At 44.1% G+C, this 20,658-nt stretch overlaps 1 protein-coding gene across 3 annotated transcripts in view; it reads left to right on the plus strand.

Moving 5' to 3' along the window:
* The first annotated feature begins 633 nt into the window (after window positions 1-633).
* The window catches only part of PRKCA (protein kinase C alpha), a 361,713-nt gene continuing 341,688 nt past the window's right edge, over window positions 634-20,658 (plus strand). For all 3 annotated transcript variants that reach the window (XM_057535967.1, XM_057535968.1, XM_057535969.1), the window contains exons 1-2: window positions 634-967; window positions 4,221-4,252. In XM_057535967.1, coding sequence (XP_057391950.1) covers window positions 795-967; window positions 4,221-4,252 — 205 coding nt within the window. In that variant the 5' untranslated portion in view covers window positions 634-794. The remainder of the gene's footprint in view (window positions 968-4,220; window positions 4,253-20,658) is intronic.

The raw sequence follows: 20,658 nt of genomic DNA on the forward strand, positions 1-20,658 counted from the left end.
GAGTAACGGGATAAACAACCAGGACGAGTCCTTTAACCGTCCTAACATCCAAATAAGACGTCTACACAAGACGCAGGTGAAGCACAATTCAATTGGAGACATGTGAAAGGGCCCGTGTTCCCTGATTGAAAGTAGCTCCTTTTCTCCTGCGGTGTATAATAAACAGCGTGGTGGCCCGGGAGGGGCGGGGCTTGCATATTGGAGCCAGGTGAAACCTCAAATTGATGCAAGCTTATAAAAGCCGGGCTCTCGTCCCGGCAACACGGTGGGTCTTGGAAGCTGGAGAGGTAAGTGAGCGCCCGAGCGCGGCGAGTGGAGGCTGCGAGAAGCCGCGTCCCGGGACGCGGGGCTGCGCTGAGGAGGAGGAGGACGACGACAAGCTGGACGGAGTGAGCGGTGGACGGAGAGGAGCGGAGCGGGCGGCCCAGGGGAGGAAGGCTGGGCGACGGAGGAGGCGGCGGCGGCGGCGGAGAACGGGCCCGCCTCCGCGGCGTCCTCCAGTTCACAGGCCCGGGCGGCCCCTCTGCTTCCCCGGCGGCGCGGAAAACGCGGGGGCGCCGACTCCTCCAGCGCCGGCGCGCCCCCGCCCCCGCCCGCCCGGGCCGCGCTCGGAGCATGCGCGGTGGGCGGGCCGCCTCCGCCGCCCGAGTCGGAAGCGCGAGCGCCGGCGCCGCTGTCAGTGCGCGAGGGGCTAGCAGCGCGCCCGCGGCTCAGCTCCGGCCCGACTCCCGCCGCGCCTCGGCCGCCGCCCGCGCCCCCCGCTCCCGGCGGAGGCAGCAGGCGGTGGGGGGACCATGGCTGACGTCTTCCCGGCCAACGACTCGGCGGCGCCTCAGGACGTGGCCAACCGCTTCGCCCGCAAAGGGGCGCTGAGACAGAAGAACGTGCACGAGGTGAAGGACCACCGCTTCATCGCCCGCTTCTTCAAGCAGCCCACCTTCTGCAGCCACTGCACCGACTTCATCTGGTAGGTGCGCGCGGGAGGGCGCGGGGCCGGTCCTCCCCAGGCTTGGCCGCCTCTCCCGGGGAACTTGGGCAGCCGCTGGGAGTCCCAACTCGCCCGGGACGCCACGCGCGCCGGGCAGGACGCACGCGGGCAGGACTCCCGGGCGTCGCCGCCCGGCCGGCCGCCCCCCGCCGCGGCAGGGGCGACACGGAGGCCCCCCACCCCTCCCCGGCGCCCCCGGAACAGCCCGGGAGCCTCCGCGGGTCAGGGGCCGAGCGCCGTGGAGAGTCGGAGGGCGGGTCCCCGGGGAAGAGCCTGGGAGGCGGCAGGCGGCGGCTGCGCGGCGCGGCCCGGGCGGGGGGCGAGGCGAGCCGGGCTGGGCGCCTCGCGGGTGTGGACGCGGCCTTTCCCCTCGGGCTCGGGCTCCGGCTCCGGCTCCGGCTCCGCTGCAGCCTTGGGTCCTGCCCGCTGCAGCCCGTACCTGTTGGGCATGGAGTGGCTCCGGCTTCCCTGCGTGAGCCCGGGGAGAGCGGACAGGCGACCAACTGTTGAGAGCGTGCGGGGGAGGAGGAGCGAAAGGGAGCCGGTAAAGGGCAGAGGGAGTCCTTTAAAATAAACCCTGTCAACACGGGGTCACGCTGGTAAAACCCAGCGTGTGAGGACAGAGCCCTTATTTAAGAAAAGTGCTGGTAGGCCTGAAAGTGCCAGAGTTCTGATAACTTTCAATGAACGGAGACATTAACTCGGGAGTCCCCGGGGGTTTACGGGGACTGGGTAAGTGGTGGGCTTCAGAGGGGGGGTCTCTGAATCCTGTGAAACTTGGAGGAAATCGTGTATGTGCTTTCCTCTGATGAGAGAACTAGCTTTTATTAACTGACTTTCACAAAGGTCAGTGCCCCCCCTCATTTTTTTTTAAGCTGAAACTAAAGGCAGTCTAAATGCTCCAGTTGAAGGAGCAGTAGTTTCTTTTCGATTAGGTTGCTAGCCACCTTGCCCCTTCTACTTCTTCCAGGATGTAGGATGCCCTCCCCAAGTCAGATATGTCTAGGGTTCCTTAACTCCTACCCCCCCCCACCCTAGGCTGGGGAAGGGTACCAGGGTGACAACACAGTGCGCCCTGCCACCAGCCAGCTGGCATATGGCTCTTGCTGGGGCCCTCTGGAGAACGCTGCCTGGATGCGTCACATCTGGGGGAAATCATCTCTAAGGGCAAGTCCCACAAACATGGTGCTAATTAATAGGTGTTTAACTTTTCCTTTATGCGTGGCTTTATCTGAATCCATCACACCTGGGAAAATCATCTCTAAGGGCAAGTCCCACAAACATGGTGCTAATTAATAGGTGTTTAACTTTTCCTTTATGCATGGCTTTATCTAAATCTATCACACCTGGGAAAATCATCTCTAAGGGCAAGTCCCACAAACATGGTGCTAATTAATAATAGGTGTTTAACTTTTCCTTAATGCTTGGCTTTATCTGAATCCATCACACCTGGGAAAATCATCTCTAAGGGCAAGTCCCACAAACGTGCTAATTAATAGGTGTTTAACTTTTCCTTAATGCTTGGCTTTATCTGAATCTATCACACCTGGGAAAATCATCTCTAAGGGCAAGTCCCACAAACATGGTGCTAATTAATAATAGGTGTTTAACTTTTCCTTAATGCATGGCTTTATCTGAATCTATCACACCTGGGAAAATCATCTTTAAGGGCAAGTCCCACAAATGTGCTAATTAGGTGTTTAATTTTTCCTTTGTGTGGCTTTATCTGAATCCGTCACACCTGGGAAAGTCGTTTCCAAGGGAGAGCCCCACCAATGTGGTGCTAATACGGTGCTTAATTTTCTTTTAGAAATCAGCTCAAAAGTACACTTATGAAAAGCACAGCTACCTCCATGAATGGTTTCTAGTGTGTAGTCAGCGTAGGAAGCAGTTGTGCTCCAAGGAGCACATAGGTAATTTTGTAGATAAGACTATTTAAGTGCTTGGAGCATCAGGGCAGAGAGGAGATTGCTGTTTAGTTAAGGGGAGGTCTTCAGCCTCATGTATCAGCTGTGAAATTCCATTAAAAGGGAACAGCGAGACTACTGGTTACTTTTGCAGGAAGTAGGTAAGGTAGAAAAGGGACTTGCAACATATATATCCAGGCTAGCGGAAGACTTTCCACTCTCGATTGCTAGCCCCTGGTGAGCTGATGCGGCCTGTCAGGTCACCAGGTGTAACGTGAGTGGAAAATAAAGATCTCCCCGTCCTCTTTCTCCGGGAGTAATCCCTGACACAGTTCTCTGCTTAGCTGTAAAGCAGCCCCTTGGAAGTTCCAGGAAAATATTCCCCAGCATTGTCTAGCAGTGGTTTTAATTTTTCAGTTTTCTTCTTTGGGTCCTTGATTTACCAAGTCATTTAAATAATAAAGCACTGATATTTTAAAACTAAGTGCGTTTAAGTATTTTCTGGGTGGGGATGATCTAAGTTAATTATAAAGATATGCGAAGTGCTTTGTAAACTTAAAATGCTATGTAAAGCAAGAGATTATGACTCATAACCTTCTGAGAATTTTTATGTAGTTCATCCTAGTTGGAATGGTGTTTGTAATTTAACGTCCACGTCAGGGTTTTCTGCTTAGAAAGTAAATTCTCTAAAGTAATTTACAAGAACAAAATAGCTCCAGAATGTGCTTTGGATGCTATTGGTTCTCAGTAAAATTAGATCATAATCTCACATGCAAAAAATAGGGATGATACTTTGTAAAATGTGGCTCCTTTAAGCCAAAGTTTAATGTTAAGAGTGGTGCTGCTTGGTAATCTCTAGACAAATAATGCTTAAATTCACAACAAATGATGAAGCTGCTTTTTAGCTGTCTTCAGGGAGAAACAATTTTCAGTTGGTCTCTAGGGACCAAATTCAGCCTTTTTTTTTTTTTTTTTTTTAAACCATAAGGTCAGGCCCTCCTTGTTACCTGAATGTTGTAGCCAACAACTTTATAGTCATGTTCTTGTCTTGAAATTTAAGTATTGGTAACAACGTGTTTTAAAAAAAAACAAAACAAAACAAAACCCTTGAATACGTTGAAACAGTTTAGTGAGCCTTTGGAGGCCAGATCTTTTCAAAGTTGCATTGACCCTGTGCTCTGAGCTATTTAGGCATGTTTTCCTGTCACATCATTGGGTTTCATGTACAAACCTTTAACTCTAGAAAGCTTTGTTACATAACTGGCTTAAGATATGGTATCCAACACAAAATATGTTAAGAAATCTTCTTCTTGTTTGTTTTTCAGGGGGTTTGGGAAACAAGGCTTCCAGTGCCAAGGTAAGCTGCCACGTTGGATTTTATTTTCGAGTACAGCATGAAATAAGCATTCCAGACATGAACGGTGTTTCCAGTCATCTTTTCTTTGATTCCCCCCCCCCCCACCACCAAAAAACGTTGTTTAGATGTTCTCAAAATATGAGGGTTGTGAAGTTGGGCCTTAAAAAAAAAATTGTTTGGTATTGCCTAGTAACCTGCATATAGAGCTGCCTTTTCCTTCAAGGGAGAAACCTTCCTGTAACTTATTTTTTTTGCCAAGAATCTTGTCAGAAATTGCTGTCTTTGTGTGGGTGTTCAGAAAAAAATGAAATCACTGTGTGTGGCTTTTCTTTCTTCCTGTTTTTGTTCATCTTTTACCTAGGCATTGGGTTGGACTCCTAATCTTGGGCCGTACAGCACACCAGTAAGTTGTTTCTGGTTTTTGATGGCTGATTGTCATCCGGAACAAAGTTGGCACGTTTTAAGGCGGCTGCAGCATGAGGCACGTTATTTCATCTGATACTCTCCATTGCGTCCACAAAGAAATCCCTTTCCTCCTCTGATCTGTAGTTGCATTTTACACACTCCAGATATCTAACTTTTCATATTCTTCTGTTGAAACATTTTTTTTAGAATGCCTTATTGCTTGTGAAGGCATCCCAGGTTCATTAGCCCACCTTCTGGCTCTCCTCACTGTCTATATTATGTTTACTTAGTTCTGGTTACAATTTGCTATCTGGGCTTCGGTTTATTAGGGCAAGTGGAAAGTACATTCTAGCCTGGAAAATATTATCCTAACGCTGTTTAGTATTAAGTGCGTTAGAGACACACGGGGTGTACTTCCTGTAACTTTAAAATTGTGCTCGTAAGTTGGTTACCATTTGAAACCTGCATGCTTGTGAACTTGTTACATGCCTTTTCTAAACACTTTTAGGTGCAGGTATTTTATGTATAATCTATCAGTATTCTACTTTCCTTCACATTGTGCTTAACACCCCAATTGAATAAATTTATTTGGAGAGTCACATTGAGAAATCAAGTTGAGAGTCCTTTGAAAAAGAATGAAAGGCGTGTTTCCAGTCTCTTTAAGAGATGAAAGGAAGATGTGACTCCTTCCACTTCTCAAAGTTGTAGACCTGAACTTCATAGGCAACGTTTGAAGTCTTTGAACATGATTTTAGGAAATTTAAAGACGTAACGTTGTGATTCTGGGCTAATGTGATACCTATCTCCTGTCATTTTTGGTAATGTGTTTGGGTGGAGACCTAGGGAAACTCATAAGAAAAATATTTACTAAATGTTCTAGATAACGCACAAGAGAAAGGAGGTAGTTATGTAGAAAATGAGGTTTTTAAATACACAGAACCTAGGATAAGGTTTGTCCCTTTGAGACCTGCAGGTTTTGTTGGTGAAATCGGAGAGTGGCCATACTGGGCTACAGCAGCACCTGAATGGTTTTCTCAGCATCTATTGAACTTTCAGTGGATGAACAGGTTTATCTCATGTCGATCACTCCCTTTTACCTTAATTATAAAAGTGCTACTCATAAATTGCCCCAACACTATATATAAAAGTGAAATCTTGTTTCCTTTCCCACCCTCAGGAATAACTTCTATTTAAGACATCCATTCATTCACTTATTTACACATACTTTTTAAAAAAGAGATCAAAATTTTCAGTCATTCTGCACCTTTTTTTTTTTTTAGCAGTAGGTGGTAGATATCCTTCCATATTAAAACATCAGTTCTTCCTTACTTGTATGTGTGGAAATAGCAAATTGATTCACCTGTCTGAGACATTTTAAATGTTTCTAAGTTCTCTACTATTGTAGTACAAATATAGCTGTCAATATCCTTGGACTCTAGGTATTTCTGCAATAGATACATAGAAGTGTGTGGATACCTTTTAAACTGCAATGAGCACAGCTTAAGTTGCTCTCCAAAAAAGTTCCAATTTGTTTTTTCAGTATCAATATGAGAGTACCCATTTCTCTTCACTCTTACCTGTATTGGATAATATAAATCTTCATTTTTGCTCTGGTAGGTGAAAAAGGGCCTCTTTCGAATTCCATCTCCTGTGTAAGGTTGAGCACTTCTTCCAGCATGTTTTAGCCCCTTGTATCTGTCCTGTGAATTTCCTTATATTTGAAATTCAGGGTTTACAAACCAAACTATAGCAGTGAACGTGTGCTCTATGCAGTATTCTTTGCTTTGAAGAATTAAACCTCATCCCTTGAATGAGTTCCCTTATTGCATTTACAGATGTTTAATTCACAGAAACCATTTCAAGTATAAGCCTATTTGTGGGGAGCTGCTTGTTACAGTTGTGTAGTTATGTGTCATCTGTAGTTTTTGACTTCCGAGCAGGCCTATGCTAAACCCATTATCTTATTGTTGGTTGTAACTTAGATAATGTTAGCTCAGGGCAGTGCTCTTAATCACACAATGGTTACCCAGTGTTTCCTATTTTGGTACTTGTCTCAGTCTTAAATGGTCAGATGTTAAGTTTTCTCTTGATGTTCTCTAACTCAACTTTTCCTGTTGGTTTGGTTTGATAGGCTCATTCTTAGAAGAATGACTCGTCCTCGTGTGCCCTTGGCAGCCCACCCTCTAGGGATGACAGCTGGAGGCCGAGGCTGCTTTTAGTACCCGTACTTGTCACCTGATGGAGGGGGTAGTGCTCCAGCTCTTAGTATGTAGCGTGTTGCTTTGGTCAGAAGATAAAATACCTGCAGCTGAGTTTACTTCAGCTTAAAGAGGGGCAGATGCTCCAAACGAGTCACATATACATGGACTCGTTTAGCTTTTAAACCTAAAATATTCACCATCATTTTACTTAGTGTTAAGTCAGAATTGGAAGACTAAAGAATAAGCGAGTTTTTAGTCCTTAAAACCGGGTTTGTAATCTGTACCATCTAGAAAGCATATTTTATAAGGGTGTTTCCAAAAGAAATATGTAAGGTGATTTCCCACTTCTTCCCTTCCCCCAAGATATAGCATAAATATGGAAGCAGGAAGCTTTTCTGAAGAGATCTGTTGGGTCATTCCCACTTTTACCTGATGGACTCTATTCCGTCCTTACAGCACACGTGGTACAGGGGTACAACCCTGAAAATGTGTTACCAGGGCAAGTAACACAGGATGAACCTGCGGTGAGAATTTGCTGCCTGACATGGTTGGAACCAAGGACCTTAAACGTTGGGGAGGAGGAGGAGGACAGGGTAGATCTTGAAGCCGTGGAACCTTCTTCAGGTTCTTAGAGATGAAGACAAGCGTGTCCCTTTGTAGATCCGAAATGACAGGACTCGAATTTGCTTTACTTTTGTTTGGCTTATTGTTCTGTGGATTGGCTTGATCTGTTCCGTGCTCATTTCATCTCCGTGAGGCTGCTGGAGAGCTTGGCCCTTGCCTATTTCTTAAGAAAGAATACAAATAAGCTTGTCTGGCCCTGGTCATTGAGGAAGTTGAGATTCAAGCCCGGAAGGTCTGTCCAGTTGGGGGTCTCTGTCCTGCTCAGGCTGCTTCCACCAGCAGCTGTCTGAGAGTGCCGGGCTTCTCAGATGCTCTCCCTCGGGGGCCGTGGAACCCAAAAACAGCCTTATCTCCTACTTTCTCTACTGGGAAAGGGAATGAGCCAACTTTTTTTTTTTCCCCCTCAGTTAGCAAGACCCATGCCCTTCTCTACTTAACAGCGATAGAAAAACAGCCTCTCAAAAAGTGACCTGCTTACTTGACGGGCCAAATAGTCTGTTACATCTGGCTAACCTGCTTCTTCTGTTTTCCCTGCTTTTTCTATTCCTTCCTTCGTGGTGAAATGTCACAAGTGAAAATGTACTGTCACCCAGGCTCTCTGAATACACGCTGGAGACAGCATCAGTAGGAATTCCCACGGATGACCAGGACCGACTGTTGTGGCTCTTTGTCCTGGCTGGTCCGCCTGGCACGTTTAAGCTGTCCGCAGGGAATTCACGTTCATGTGCTTGCACAGCGCTGCTGAGCCAGGTTTGACTCTTGAGCCATTTCCCTGCTGAGTACACATCAAATACTGTACGGAACCTGTGAGGCTGACTGAAGCTCTGTATTTTTCCATCGTTGAGGGTGAAAAAATCGGCTTTCTCTACCCCTTTCCTGATGACATTCCATCTTGAAGGCCCGTTTCAGGGTCGATATTTCGGCTTACCAAAGTAGGACAGTGCTTAATATTCCTTCTCTGAGAACGAAAGTTGATGTTTGAAGAGAAAAGAATGGTTTCCCCTCTTTGGCTGTAGGAGCTGAGGAATTCCAGAAAACTGGGCCCATCCTAAGGGAGGGTGACCTTTAACAGAAAGGGGATTGAGTTGGTAGCTTTTCAGAAAAGGATGCCTAGTTTCTCATCACAAGCCTCAGGGTTCTGAGAGCCAAGCAGTGTGGACAGCGAGTGCCAGGAGAGGGTTGGGGGCGGGGACCCGGGCGGGGCTGCGTGGTGAGGCTGGCCGCCTTTGACAAAGTACCCGTCCTTTCTGTGTGCTGGATTGGCCACCCCTAGACTCCGGGGTGGCCCATCGATTTCCGAAGTTGATGCCAGGATTTTCCATCTTCAGAACAGGTCAGCGTGTCAGGACCTTGCTTCTCACTTGGTTCCCCTCCCCCCAGATTAGAAGCCATGTGGACTATAGATGAGCGTCTGGTTATCTGTAAGTTCCAAAGAGGCAGGTCCAAGTAAGAGTGAGTAATTCGAAACTGGAGGTTTTGCACTGAGGTCAGGCTAAAGGGTTATTTCAACTTCAAAGATGAAATTGTCCATAATCTCTAAAATGCAGGAAAGTGTGATTGAGATGGGCAGTTGGAACTTTCTTTTCCTCTCAGAAGTAGAGACGCATGAAGAAAACTTAGTATAGGGGATTCCCATTTGGTGCAAACTGTTACGAAATGATTTCTGATTAATGGCTTTCTGAATTGCTGCTCTTTCACTCGGTACATTAAGTGAAAGTGCTTTTATTCACACGCATACCCCCCACCCCCCGAAGTTGATGCTGAGGTGTGTGGAGTGGTTATTCTTCCTACTTAGGCAGTAGAAATCTCAAATATTTATTTTTGCAGATGAATCTGATATGCAGATTTCCTTTAATTTTACCATGTGTCTTAGTGTCCTGAGGGTTTCACTCTCCTGGATGATATTCAGATTTAAGTTTTCAGTCACATTGACCCTTAACATGCTAATTTTTTTCCTTCAGAGTGATTTTCAAAGTGCCATTAACTGCCTGCAGAGCTTCCCTGTATGGATGGAGTCCGGCTCCTTGCCAGGACATTGAGTCTCTTCAATCCCGCCGCCTTGCTTTTTCTGACTCATCTTAAGGCTGTTCTCCTTCCTCCCATCCTCCTGTCACTTGAAGTAAGCTGTACTTTTCCAGAAAGTGTGTTCTCTCCGTTCTTTCTCCAACCTTTTTTTGCCCAGATAGTACACTTTGAGTCTTAGCCTAAAGTTTAGCCTGGACCTTTTCCGTCCTCCCTGCCATTCTGGACGCTCTCCCCCTCATAGGACCCTCCCCCCGCAGTATTTCCTGTCTGTGTCCTCTCCCAGCCTCGGGAGCAAGGACTGAGGCTTATTCCTCTGTTTTCCATGTTTAATGCAGTGCCTGGTGCTCGGTTGACACTACGTAAATATTTGCTGGGTGTGAGATTGTATAAATATTAGAGGTATGGTATGAATGTTCCTAGCTGGAAGGATCACAGTGACTTCTGCCTGCCTACTGTTTTTTTTTTTTATATATTTATTTTTGGCTGTGTTGGGTTCTTCGTTGCTGCACGCGGGCTTTAGTTGCAGCGAGCAGGGGCTACTCTTCATTGCGGTGCGCGGGCTTCTCATTGCGGTGGCTTCTCGTGGAGCACAGGCTCTAGGCGCACGGGCTTCAGTAGTTGTGGTTCGTCGGTTCTAGAGCGCAGGCTCGGTAGTTGTGGCGCACGGACTTAGCTGCTCCGCGGCACATTGGGATCTTCCTGGCCCAGGACACGAACCCGTGTCCCCTGCATTGGCAGGTGGATTCTTAACCACTGCGCCACCGGGGAAGCCCCTGCCTATTTTAAAGTCTAGTTTATAATCCAAAGTTATGTCAGCGAGGGGGTAGATCTTGAGATGGCATAAGAGAAAGTGATTTCTGAAGCTAAGCATACTTAGTCCAAAATATAGAACAGAAAATTCTAATTTGTACCTGTAATAAGTTCTGTGTCATGTTAAGCTTAATGAATTAGTATGATAGGAATAAACCACTTGGTGTGCCTGTCTTCTAACTTGAGAGAAGTATCTGGACATCAGAATGACTCTTTCTGCCACAGATAAAACGAGCATGGTATGGGCCACAGCAGGAGGGGGCGATGCCTTGGGTGTACAGGGGTGAAAAGTTAAAACCAGTGCCAGGATGTGTTTGGTACAGTCGTTTAAATGGTCCTTTGCTTGGAGATTGCTAATGGCTGAAACCAGATGGTAATGCTCCGGAGGGAGTAGTAGCTCGACTTCATTCTGGTGTTTTTAAACTTCTTGGTCCTGAAAGGTTTCTGCACCTTCACGTGAGGAGTGGAGGGGACAGCATTGGGGGCGCAGGGGTGGAACGGTTGTCACCCAGTTGCAATCCCTTGACAGGCTTCAGTCAATTGAAAGAAACTCGTGTTAAATGCTGCCTCATGCCAGACATCCAGGAGCTTTCTCATTTTGTATACTTCTTTGCAAAAACGCCCCATTAAGCACAGGATATGGTCATTTTTAAAGAAATGAGTGCTGAAGAATCTGCCAGGCTGGTGGGGTGGAGCTTGTGGGGTGGAGCTCGGGTTCAGATTCTCATCGTTCTGCAGAAAGCACTTTTCAGAGCCAAATGGAAACTTTTGGTACTTACAGAGCCTGAATTTATATTGAGGGAGGAAAGAATGATGCCATTGAGGGAAACACTGAAGCATGTCTTGGGGACATAGAATGAAGGCCTCGCTGTCCTCATCTGTCTGTCAGAATGCCCACAGCAAACCCTTTGGTCAGGTCTCTCCCATCAAACTGAAAACGCATGTTAGACTTTAACCTGAGGCATACGAACATTTCAGGATTGGCATGGTTTTAGCAGTCAAATCTAGTTGAAATTTCTACAGCTACATTAAAAGAAACCCTCTGTTAAATAATACAAAGGGGAAAATGGCTTCTGGAAATAGATTTCTATCAAGAACGGAATAGAGGGGGGGGAATGATTTGATTGTCAGCACAAGATAAGAATTATTTTAAGAGTGAGTTCACAAAGTAAGATTAGCATGAGAGCAGTTAATCTTTGATGCCTTCATTTGCTGTTTTCCCCGAATATCTATACACCTCTAGTTTGGGCATGTTGGGAAATACAAGATCATTTATTAACTGGGGTGATTTCAATAGGTAAGAAGTAAGAGTGGAAGCCCAGGACCTGACGGTGTGTACTATAAACAAACTTAGATCCAACTTGGGCAGACTTGTATGAGAAATGGGATAAGAGCATGATCCAATCAACAGCTGAATTGTGAGCAAAATTCTATTTTAGAGATGATCTAACTCCTAAGTGCCGGTGATCCTGTTGGTGAAACCATGATGCTTGGAGTGATGAGGCTAGTACCTCATGCACTGCAGTCTACGGTGGAGAGATTTTCCTGTATTTGAGACACGATAACAAGCGCCCATGTCGTGCTTGCTCTTAAATCCTGTTCTGAGCACTTTTCATTCCTCATTTGATCCTCATGACACTTCTGAAAAGGTCCGCAGTGTTATCCCCATTTTACAGCTAGGGAAACTGAGGCACGGAAGTTTGGCAACTCGCCCAATGTCACATAGTTGGGAGATGGTGGAGCCTGGGGCTCACGCCAGGCAGTGAGGGTCCAAACTCCGTGCTGTTGCCCCAGGTGCCCCGCTACACAGTTCCTCTTGCTGTGTTAGACTTTAGTCCCCTCACCGGATGGTAGAGGTATGCAGGGATGAAGTAGTTCAACTCGGGAACGCTTCTGTGCTTGCTGCCGGTAGTGGGAGATTGTGCTGGATGCTGCAGGGCAGAAAGCCTGGCAGTGCAGATGGAGAGAGCTCACCGTAGTAAGTCTGAACCAAGTAGGAGTCTACTGACATGACGACGAAGATGGTTTTTGGGCTCCTTAGGAGGTGGCTTTCGATTTGGGCTTTGTAGGATGCGTGGGATTTCCTTCAGTTGGGGAGCTGGGGGGAAATGCTGTACTGTGAGGAAATAATGGAGCAAAAGAGCCTGAAAACGACTTGGGGGTCCGGGGAGGCTGTGGTGCTGGCGGTGTTGCTAGCCCTGACCCCCCAGACAGGGCAGATGGAGAAATGTATGAGGGTCTACCCCCCTGCCTGTCCCCACACGTGCGTGGGCTCTTCTGCGCTAATCCCTGACTTCCTCTTGTAGTTTTTAACTGTCATGCTGACTTTTCAGAAAGATGTTGCAGTTACAGGAGATAACAGTATTATACCCATGTCAGATATGATGTATTAATATTTTGGAAAATGTGTTTTAGTAAGGGTGCTGCTCTGACACTATTCCGAGGGCCTTTGTTCTGAAGCTGGTACTGTTGGTGGCAGCTGGAAGGGCAGGGTGTTTTCCAGGCTGGAGATTAGGACTGGAGGTGACAACGAATGCTGAGTTCCAATAGGCTTATACACATCAATAAGGGAAATAATAAGAAAGAAATAAAACATTCACATATTTAAAACTGGCAGCACATTGTTCTTTAAAAACTGCACACTGGTTTATTCTGCCAGAATTTCTGGTTTGTTATCAGTAGTTATTTCTTCTCCACGGGGCTAAACTCTGGGAAAGTGTTATAACCCTAATCAGAATCCTTGGAAGGTAAAGGGGTGCTGCAGAGCACCTCAGGTGGGAACATAAGATGGGCTTTCATCTGGATTTCAGCTTTGCGAAATCGGAACTCACGGAAGACTGCTGCTGTGCTGCCATGTGCTTGGCATATGCCCCCCCCCCCCCCCGGGGAGCTGGCGTTCCCGTCCCCGCTCTGCAGGGGTGGACGCTGGGGCAGAGGCTAAGAGCTTGCCCACTGTCCTGCAGCTTTGAGACCAGGGTGATGGAGTGTCTGTTTCATCGCGGTAGTTCCTTGTTGATATCTGAAGCTATAGTGATAAGTAACCAGTCCCTTTTACTCACCTTTTCACTTGTTTTTCCTTCTGTCAGGTTTTCTAATAAAGGATGATTTGTGGTGCTGTTTGTAATTGGAATAAAACTCATTGGTTCAAGAAAGCTATGCTCATGCTTGTAAAGGTTTGCGTTAGTTTCCATTCGGATTTGTTTTGAAGTTCGGTGGCAGTAAATGAGCTTAAATTATTTTCCTCCTTTTGAATTACTGCATACAACTATACATAACTATCTTAAAATGTGAAAATGGGAGATGGCTCACTTTTAAAACTTTGGAAATTGCAACTTGATTCTTAACTGTTTTACAGTGTAGGGAGTAGTTTAAATCATACTTTTTTCTTCTAAAAGGTGCTTGATGCAGTTGTAATCATGAAAAGTAAGTTGACATTAACAGGTGGATGACAAAATGATCCTGTTGTGAATCATATGCCTAATTTTGAAATCTTGAGTGAATCTGATGTTTTCACATGGTGAGTTTGATCACTAAAGTGATTTTTATCACTTTAGTTTTACATTAGTTTCTTCGATCTGAGTGACTCATTAACATGGAAAACTTGATCATTCTTCTGTTTTAATTTCAGTTTCTAACAGTTGAGAAGCACGCAGGACTGATTCTTATTTATTCTTTAGGTTCAAAATCAAGTGGGTTAAGGGTTGAGATGCATTGTCTTACTTTCCCTTTCTTAATCAGTACCATCAAGCACCACAGCACCTGCTGGTTGAGTTGAGTCTGATCATGTGATGCAAATTAACTTGCAAAATCACAATTAAAGATTAGTTGTTGGGTGGGAGCTGGAACAGTTTATGCTTGAGATGTGCTGTGGTGGTCTAAAACGAACGAACTGCTGTAGAATAATTAACATAAACGGTAAAGGTATTGGAGATAAGATAACTCATTGGGCGAGGCTCTGGGCTTATTCTTCAGTTAATATGACGGTGAGAGGTGTAATACTAATGCTTTTCATAATTAAAGCATAAACTTGGGGAGAATACAGCATTCATGCTGTTAACGTTGATAGGCTCGTTCGTGAACAAGGTGCTTGGCTAACTTGCCTGTTGGTGGAGAATTAATGAAGTTTTATCCCAAAGTTCTGAAAGTGCATCGTCAACTTCTGGCTCTTGTTTGCATTTCCTGTGTGTCCCTTTTATGTCAAGTTTTAGTTGATCTGTATATTTTGTGCGAGCAGCCTGAAACTATGTGGAGACTTAGGATTAAAAAAAAAAAAAATTGAACTAGTAGAATATATTCACGTCAGATGGGCGAGATTTTAGTCACTAAGAAGCTGGATAGCTCTCTTAACCATTAGATTTAATATATCTGTAGGTAATTAAAAACATGCTTCTATTTATAAATGTAGGTTAATCATCTGAATTCATGTCCATTTAAGTACTGACCTTGACCTCCTTGGTGAAGTCTGTAGTCACAGGATCAAGAAGAGCCATGGTCTTGGAATTTAAAGCAGGAAGGGACTGTGGAGGCTGTATAACTGAGGTCCTGAGTTTACAGCCTTGGAACTGGCCACGAGGGTTCCGTGATGTGCTGTAAACCCAACCGCAAAACTGTGATGATCTTCATGCCCCAACTCCTGTAAAGTGATACTGTGTCCACTGCCTCTTCCTGCTTCCTGGTAGCTCATAAACCTTTGTACTTACATGTACTCTGTAGTCTTAAATCTTAAGTTCTATTGCCAGTGAGTCTAGGTGCTCATCCCATAATCTCTGTATTATAAGCCTGAGGAAATATGCAAACAGAACAGGCACTGAATTCCTTTTATTGCCTTTGAAAAATGGCAGTGCCTTTTAGAGACAAATGTGCATCTTGCTCTAAAGCCTAGGAGGTTTACTGAGTAAGGATTGTATGTTCATCTTTCATAATGTGGGTTACCAGTCTGGTAATAACATAAAGATCTTGTTTAAAATATTAAAAATGTGTAAGACTTTAAATTTGGATGGGAATTCACAGGCAAGGAAAATGGCTCTGCTTGAAGTTACATATTCTTTGACTTTTGTCTTTCTAATTTTAGCTCATGATTCTTTGGGAGCAAGCTACATCCCTGAGCTACTTAGTCTACTATTAATCTTACACTGAGATATTACAACAGAGCTGATTTTGCATTTTATATGTTAACTAAAATACGTATGTACAAACCCACTAGTATTAATCTACAAATGTACATATTTTTTTGGAGGCCCCCAAGCAAGATTTGAAGGGTTGACTAAATATAACCATAAAGTTTATGTGGCTTTGCCTTCTGTAGTACAGTGACCTGTTCTTAGAATTGAAATTATTTCTGAACAGTGGTACAGCCAAATATAGACGTCAAACCTTAGTTTCAATGTTGACTTGAGGTTCTGATCTTAGAAATACATAAATATAGAAAATATACAAAATGACGGAACTGAAGTTAAACCTGGACACTTATGCATACCTTTTTCAGCATTTTCTATTTAAATCTAAACACAACATAGGTCTTGGAAGTGTTCCTTGGAGAATTTTCTTTCCTGTCCTAGATTTCTAAGTTGCTTTAAAAAATGAGCCAAAAGTGATGGTTCCTATTTTTTTTCCTTGGTGAGTTTCCCTCCCATACGCTTGGACATCTTTATTTCTCCAAGAGTCTTTGAACCAGATTCAAAGTGAGGAAACTCAAGGTAAATTATTACTGCTGACTTGATATATATGAATAATTTTGAAGATTTTATAGGACTTGTGTTAAGAGTAGGAAGTTTTTTCTTTTTAAAAACTTTTAAATTGAATTGTAATACAACTGTATATTGTGTTATAATTACAATATATATACAGAAACATGCATTGATCATAAGTGTATAGGTTGATAAATTTTACACCAGGGTCTCCTGTGTAACCAGCAAGGAGTGGGAAGTTTCTAGGCCCCCTTTTTTTTTTTTTGCTCCTTTGCACCTGCTGCTATATGGAAGTCATTACTTGCTTTGAATAATAGCCTTCCTTTTCAAAGTCAGCTCACTTTCCTGGGAAAATCTTTGATTCTTGGGTGAGGCAGTGAGTGGGGACTTTCATTTCTATGAACTGAAACTTACACCAACCTCATTTCATCCTCAAGTGATTGAACCATCCTTGGCTCTAACTGGAGTTTTTCTCATCCAGCTCCTTAAATCTTTGGAAGAAAGTTTTCCTTCACCCTTTTATTTTGAACTAATTCTGGTTCACTGGAAAGTTGAAAAATGATACAAGGAATTTCTGTCTCTCTCACCCAGCTTCCCCCAATGTTAACATCTCTCATAACTGTAGTATAATTAGGAAGAACAGGAAATTAACATTTGTACAGTATTAACTAAACTATAGATCTCATTTGAATTTGCACCAGTTTTTCCACTAATGTCCTCCTTCTGTTGCGGGGCCCTGTATGTGGGATCCCAGAGTGCATCTAATTTTTTAGTCTTGGAGGTAAATCATTTTTTATTGTATCGGTATGGTATATCTAATCATGAATTGGTGCAAGCAGCAGATGTCTTCCTTGATTAAAAAAAAAAAATCAGACCACTCCTGTTTTTTATTACCGTTAGTTGCACTGGAGTAATGCCAGTTTGGGTGGGGTCTGCCTGTGGTCACCGTGGTTGCTGGGTGGTTGTCAATGAGTTTTTATTGCTTGTCACTGCCAGGAATCTTATTTACAAGCAGAATAATAGGAATGGAAGCCACTGAAGGTTAAGGATCTCATGCACCTGCCAGGTTTTTTCTGGAGAGATGAATGAGAAGTTCAGAGCTTGATCTGGAAAGCCAGCTTGTGCTCTAGACTATTGTTGTCCGATAGAATTTTGTGTGATGCCGGGAATGCTCCGTAATCTGCACTGTCTTGTAGGGTCGCCACTGGTGCCGTCTGGCTATGAAGCCCTTGAAATGTAGAACCGAATTTTTTGTTGCGTTTATTTTTAAAGTTAAATAGCTACATGCAGCGGGTGGCTATATGGTATTGGAGGGTTCACCTTTAGAGCATCCTTAGGAAAATTGGATCATACCTTTTAAACCTTTCATTGTAAAATAAAATGCAAATGTATAGAACCACACAGAAAATGTATGGTGTAATGAATTACCATAAAGCCAGCATTGCTTGTAACTGCTACCCAGGTCAAGTAGTAGAGCTTGGCTGGTCCTCATTTGCTTCGTTTCTTCCCCCAAAGTAACTACTTCCGTGACTTTTAGATCCATCACTTCTGTGTGTTTCGTTTAGTTTTATCATGTGGTTATCCCCAGATACTGTAGTTTAATCTTGCACATTTAAAAATAATTGGAAATGTCCTTAAGTCTCTCTACAACTCCCCATTTCGTTATAGCTTACCTGGAGGCGTCCCTGGGTTTTTGGACCTGTAGGGTTTCCCACAGTCACAATCTTGGTAACTGGATGCTCATAGTACATCCTTTTCCCCTGTATTTTCTGCAAATTGGCAGCTGGGTCCAGAGGTTTGATTGGATTTGAGTTTAATTTGGGTTATATAGTTTAAGATGCCTTTATAAGGTCACATGCATGTTAGTTACATGTATATTAATGTGGAAAGACCATGAATAGGGTTTTTCTATCAAAGTATCCAAAACTGAGAAGTGAACATAAACCAGTTGAACTAGTTAAGTTTTTACAGAGTATGGTATGCAACCTGGGAACATCCTACTGCATGCTACTTGTGGGAAAACTTGGTTGTCAGAGGTTTTTCTAAGTGTACAGTGTTCATTACACCTCTATGCAAATTTTACTTTTACCCAGTACTTCTGTGGGCAAGAAGTGTGTGTGTGGATGTGTCTCTGTGGGTGGTGGAAATAATTACTTAATTGAACTGTTATATAGCCATTTGCTTGTCTAAACCTCACCCACATGACTGTCTATTAGGTCTTCTTGTTCCTGGTCTTGACGTCCAACCTGAGATCAAAATTGGGTTTTATAGTTATTTTTCTACACTGGAACATGTGGGCGCAAAGAGGAGAAGCGTGTGAGCCGAATTCGGTGTCGTCCTCTTTGGGGAAGAAGATTGTCACCTCCTGGATCTGCTGTGGACAGAACCATGTACTAGCTATTGATATGGAAGAGGGTTTTCATAAGAGTGAACAGACTCTGAGTCTTATTAGGGAGTTTAAAATATAACTGGGTAAGGATGACTTAGACACATAGAGCACTAGTCAACATGTATAAGTTAAAGTGTAAAAGTTAAGAGACCTTCCAGTGATAAACAAGCACTAGACTGGAAGATAGGTAATCTTGGTTTAAATCCAGTTTAGGCCTCTTCCCTCGTTGCAGTGGGGGAGTTGGGTTCTATTCTCGGTAGCAAGTATGTAACATTCTTTGGCCAGCTGCTGTGGCAGGTAACCATTGGTCTCTTTCATGGTCCTCTCAACTTCAGCATCCTCAAGTCGGGGCTCCAAGTAGCTGTTACCTAGCAGTTGATGGGCATTGACGTGGGAGACCAAACCTCATTCCTGGGCTGCCTGCTTTCCAAGCATCCTGTCAGCTGTTGATCTTCTGAGGCTAGAGATAGGAAGCACTACCTCACCTTGCTACTGGGTGTTTGTATATCCCCCTTCTCTTAATTATTCCATTGAATCACAATATCTAAGAAAAATAATCTATGGTACTGAATTTTTTTTCTAAAAATATTATCATTGAAATGCTGAAAATTTCATGTAAAACAAACCCCTGATTGCTGGGAATTGGCCTTCAGCCAGGAATTGAGTCGGTTTTGGATGAAAAAAAATCCCCTGATCCTCCCTTGATGTTTTTCTTTATTGGCAGCAAGTAAAATGTTAAAATTTTCTGATTTCTGTTGGGTCAAAGCCAATGTTTTTTTACTGTCTAACTTATGTGAACTCCTTACGGTTGAAATCTGGTATTTTGTGGCCTTTTACAGAGCTCTGTGACCCAAATAATCACTCTGGAGCCCCTTTCTAATCTGGAGAGGAAATAACAAATGCTGGGAGTAGAACTTTGTGTGTTACCTTGTAGGAACCATAAGGCTGAAGTAATGGTACCCTGACCCCAGTGATGTGTGATGATAGTGGGATTCAGACATGCATAGGAGAGGAAATCATGGTGGACGCAAATCAGGATGCATTGTTCCTAAAACTGTTTGAGAACAGTTAAGGGAGAGGAGAAAAGCCCGAAAGGGTGGGTAATTGTGATTTTATTTTGGGAAAGCTTGCTTACAATCCTTTGAGCTAGATAGAGCCCTAGGATTACTGTTGAGTTTATAGGACCGCATGCTTTTGCATGCACAAATCCTATTTGTGCAAATTTGACCTTTTAAAGTTTCCATTACTGTCCCTATTCTGTCCCCCCATCCGCTTAAAAAAGCTGACCTTTGAAGTTTTAGGTTTTATGGCTGATAAGGCTCTGAGACCTACATCTATGGCTGGCTACCATCCACCTACTCATCTAATCATGTAGTCAGAGCGTATTCTCTACCAGGCACTGAGCTATTGCTGGGAATCATAGTACCTAACATTTATTGAACATGGCCTTTGTGTGGCCCAGTGCTAAGCACTTTATACGTAACTTTTACTATTTAACCTTCATAACCGCTGAGGGCAGGTGGTTTTTATCAGGTTAAGTATTGCCTGAATCTTCCAACTAAGTAACTGGGGTTAGGTTTATATTTGAATATAGATCTTGATCAGTGATTCACTTTTTTCTTCTCTCACATGGATTTTTCTGATATTTCATCCAGAAAGTTTTTGAAAGTTAAATTCTTCATGGATTTTGTATATTAAAAAAAAAACAAATCCCCCATTTTTACAACTTGGATCCAGATGTTGTTTTCCCTCCCCACTACCCTCCCACCCCAATCCTTCATAATAAAACGTAGAAAAATCTGTAAGAACATGCTTTTTTTTTTTTTAATTTTCATCATCTCTTTACGAATGATGAATTGTATTTACTCTTTGGAAAGGGCTTATAGGGAATTAAAGTTTCCATATACTTTTTTTTTTTTTTAAAGGAATGTAGTTTATTTCTGGCTGTATTGGGTCTTCGTTTCTGTGCGAGGGCTTTCTCTAGTTGCGGCGAGCGGGGGCCACTCTTCATCACGGTGCGCGGACGTCTCACTGTCGCGGCCTCTCTTGTTGCGGAGCACAGGCTCCAGACGCGCAGGCTCAGTAATTGTGGCTCACGGGCCTAGTCGCTCTGCGGCATGTGGGATCTTCCCGGACCATGGCTCGAACCCGTGTCCCCTGCATTGGCAGGCAGACTCTCAACCACTGCACCACCAGGGAAGCCCAAGAACATGCTCTCTAATTTCCTACCTTATATTCCTGGTGGTATGTGATGATGCTATAAAA

This window comes from Balaenoptera acutorostrata, chromosome 20 (assembly GCF_949987535.1).
Source record: "Balaenoptera acutorostrata chromosome 20, mBalAcu1.1, whole genome shotgun sequence".
NCBI classification, from domain to species: domain Eukaryota; kingdom Metazoa; phylum Chordata; class Mammalia; order Artiodactyla; family Balaenopteridae; genus Balaenoptera; species Balaenoptera acutorostrata.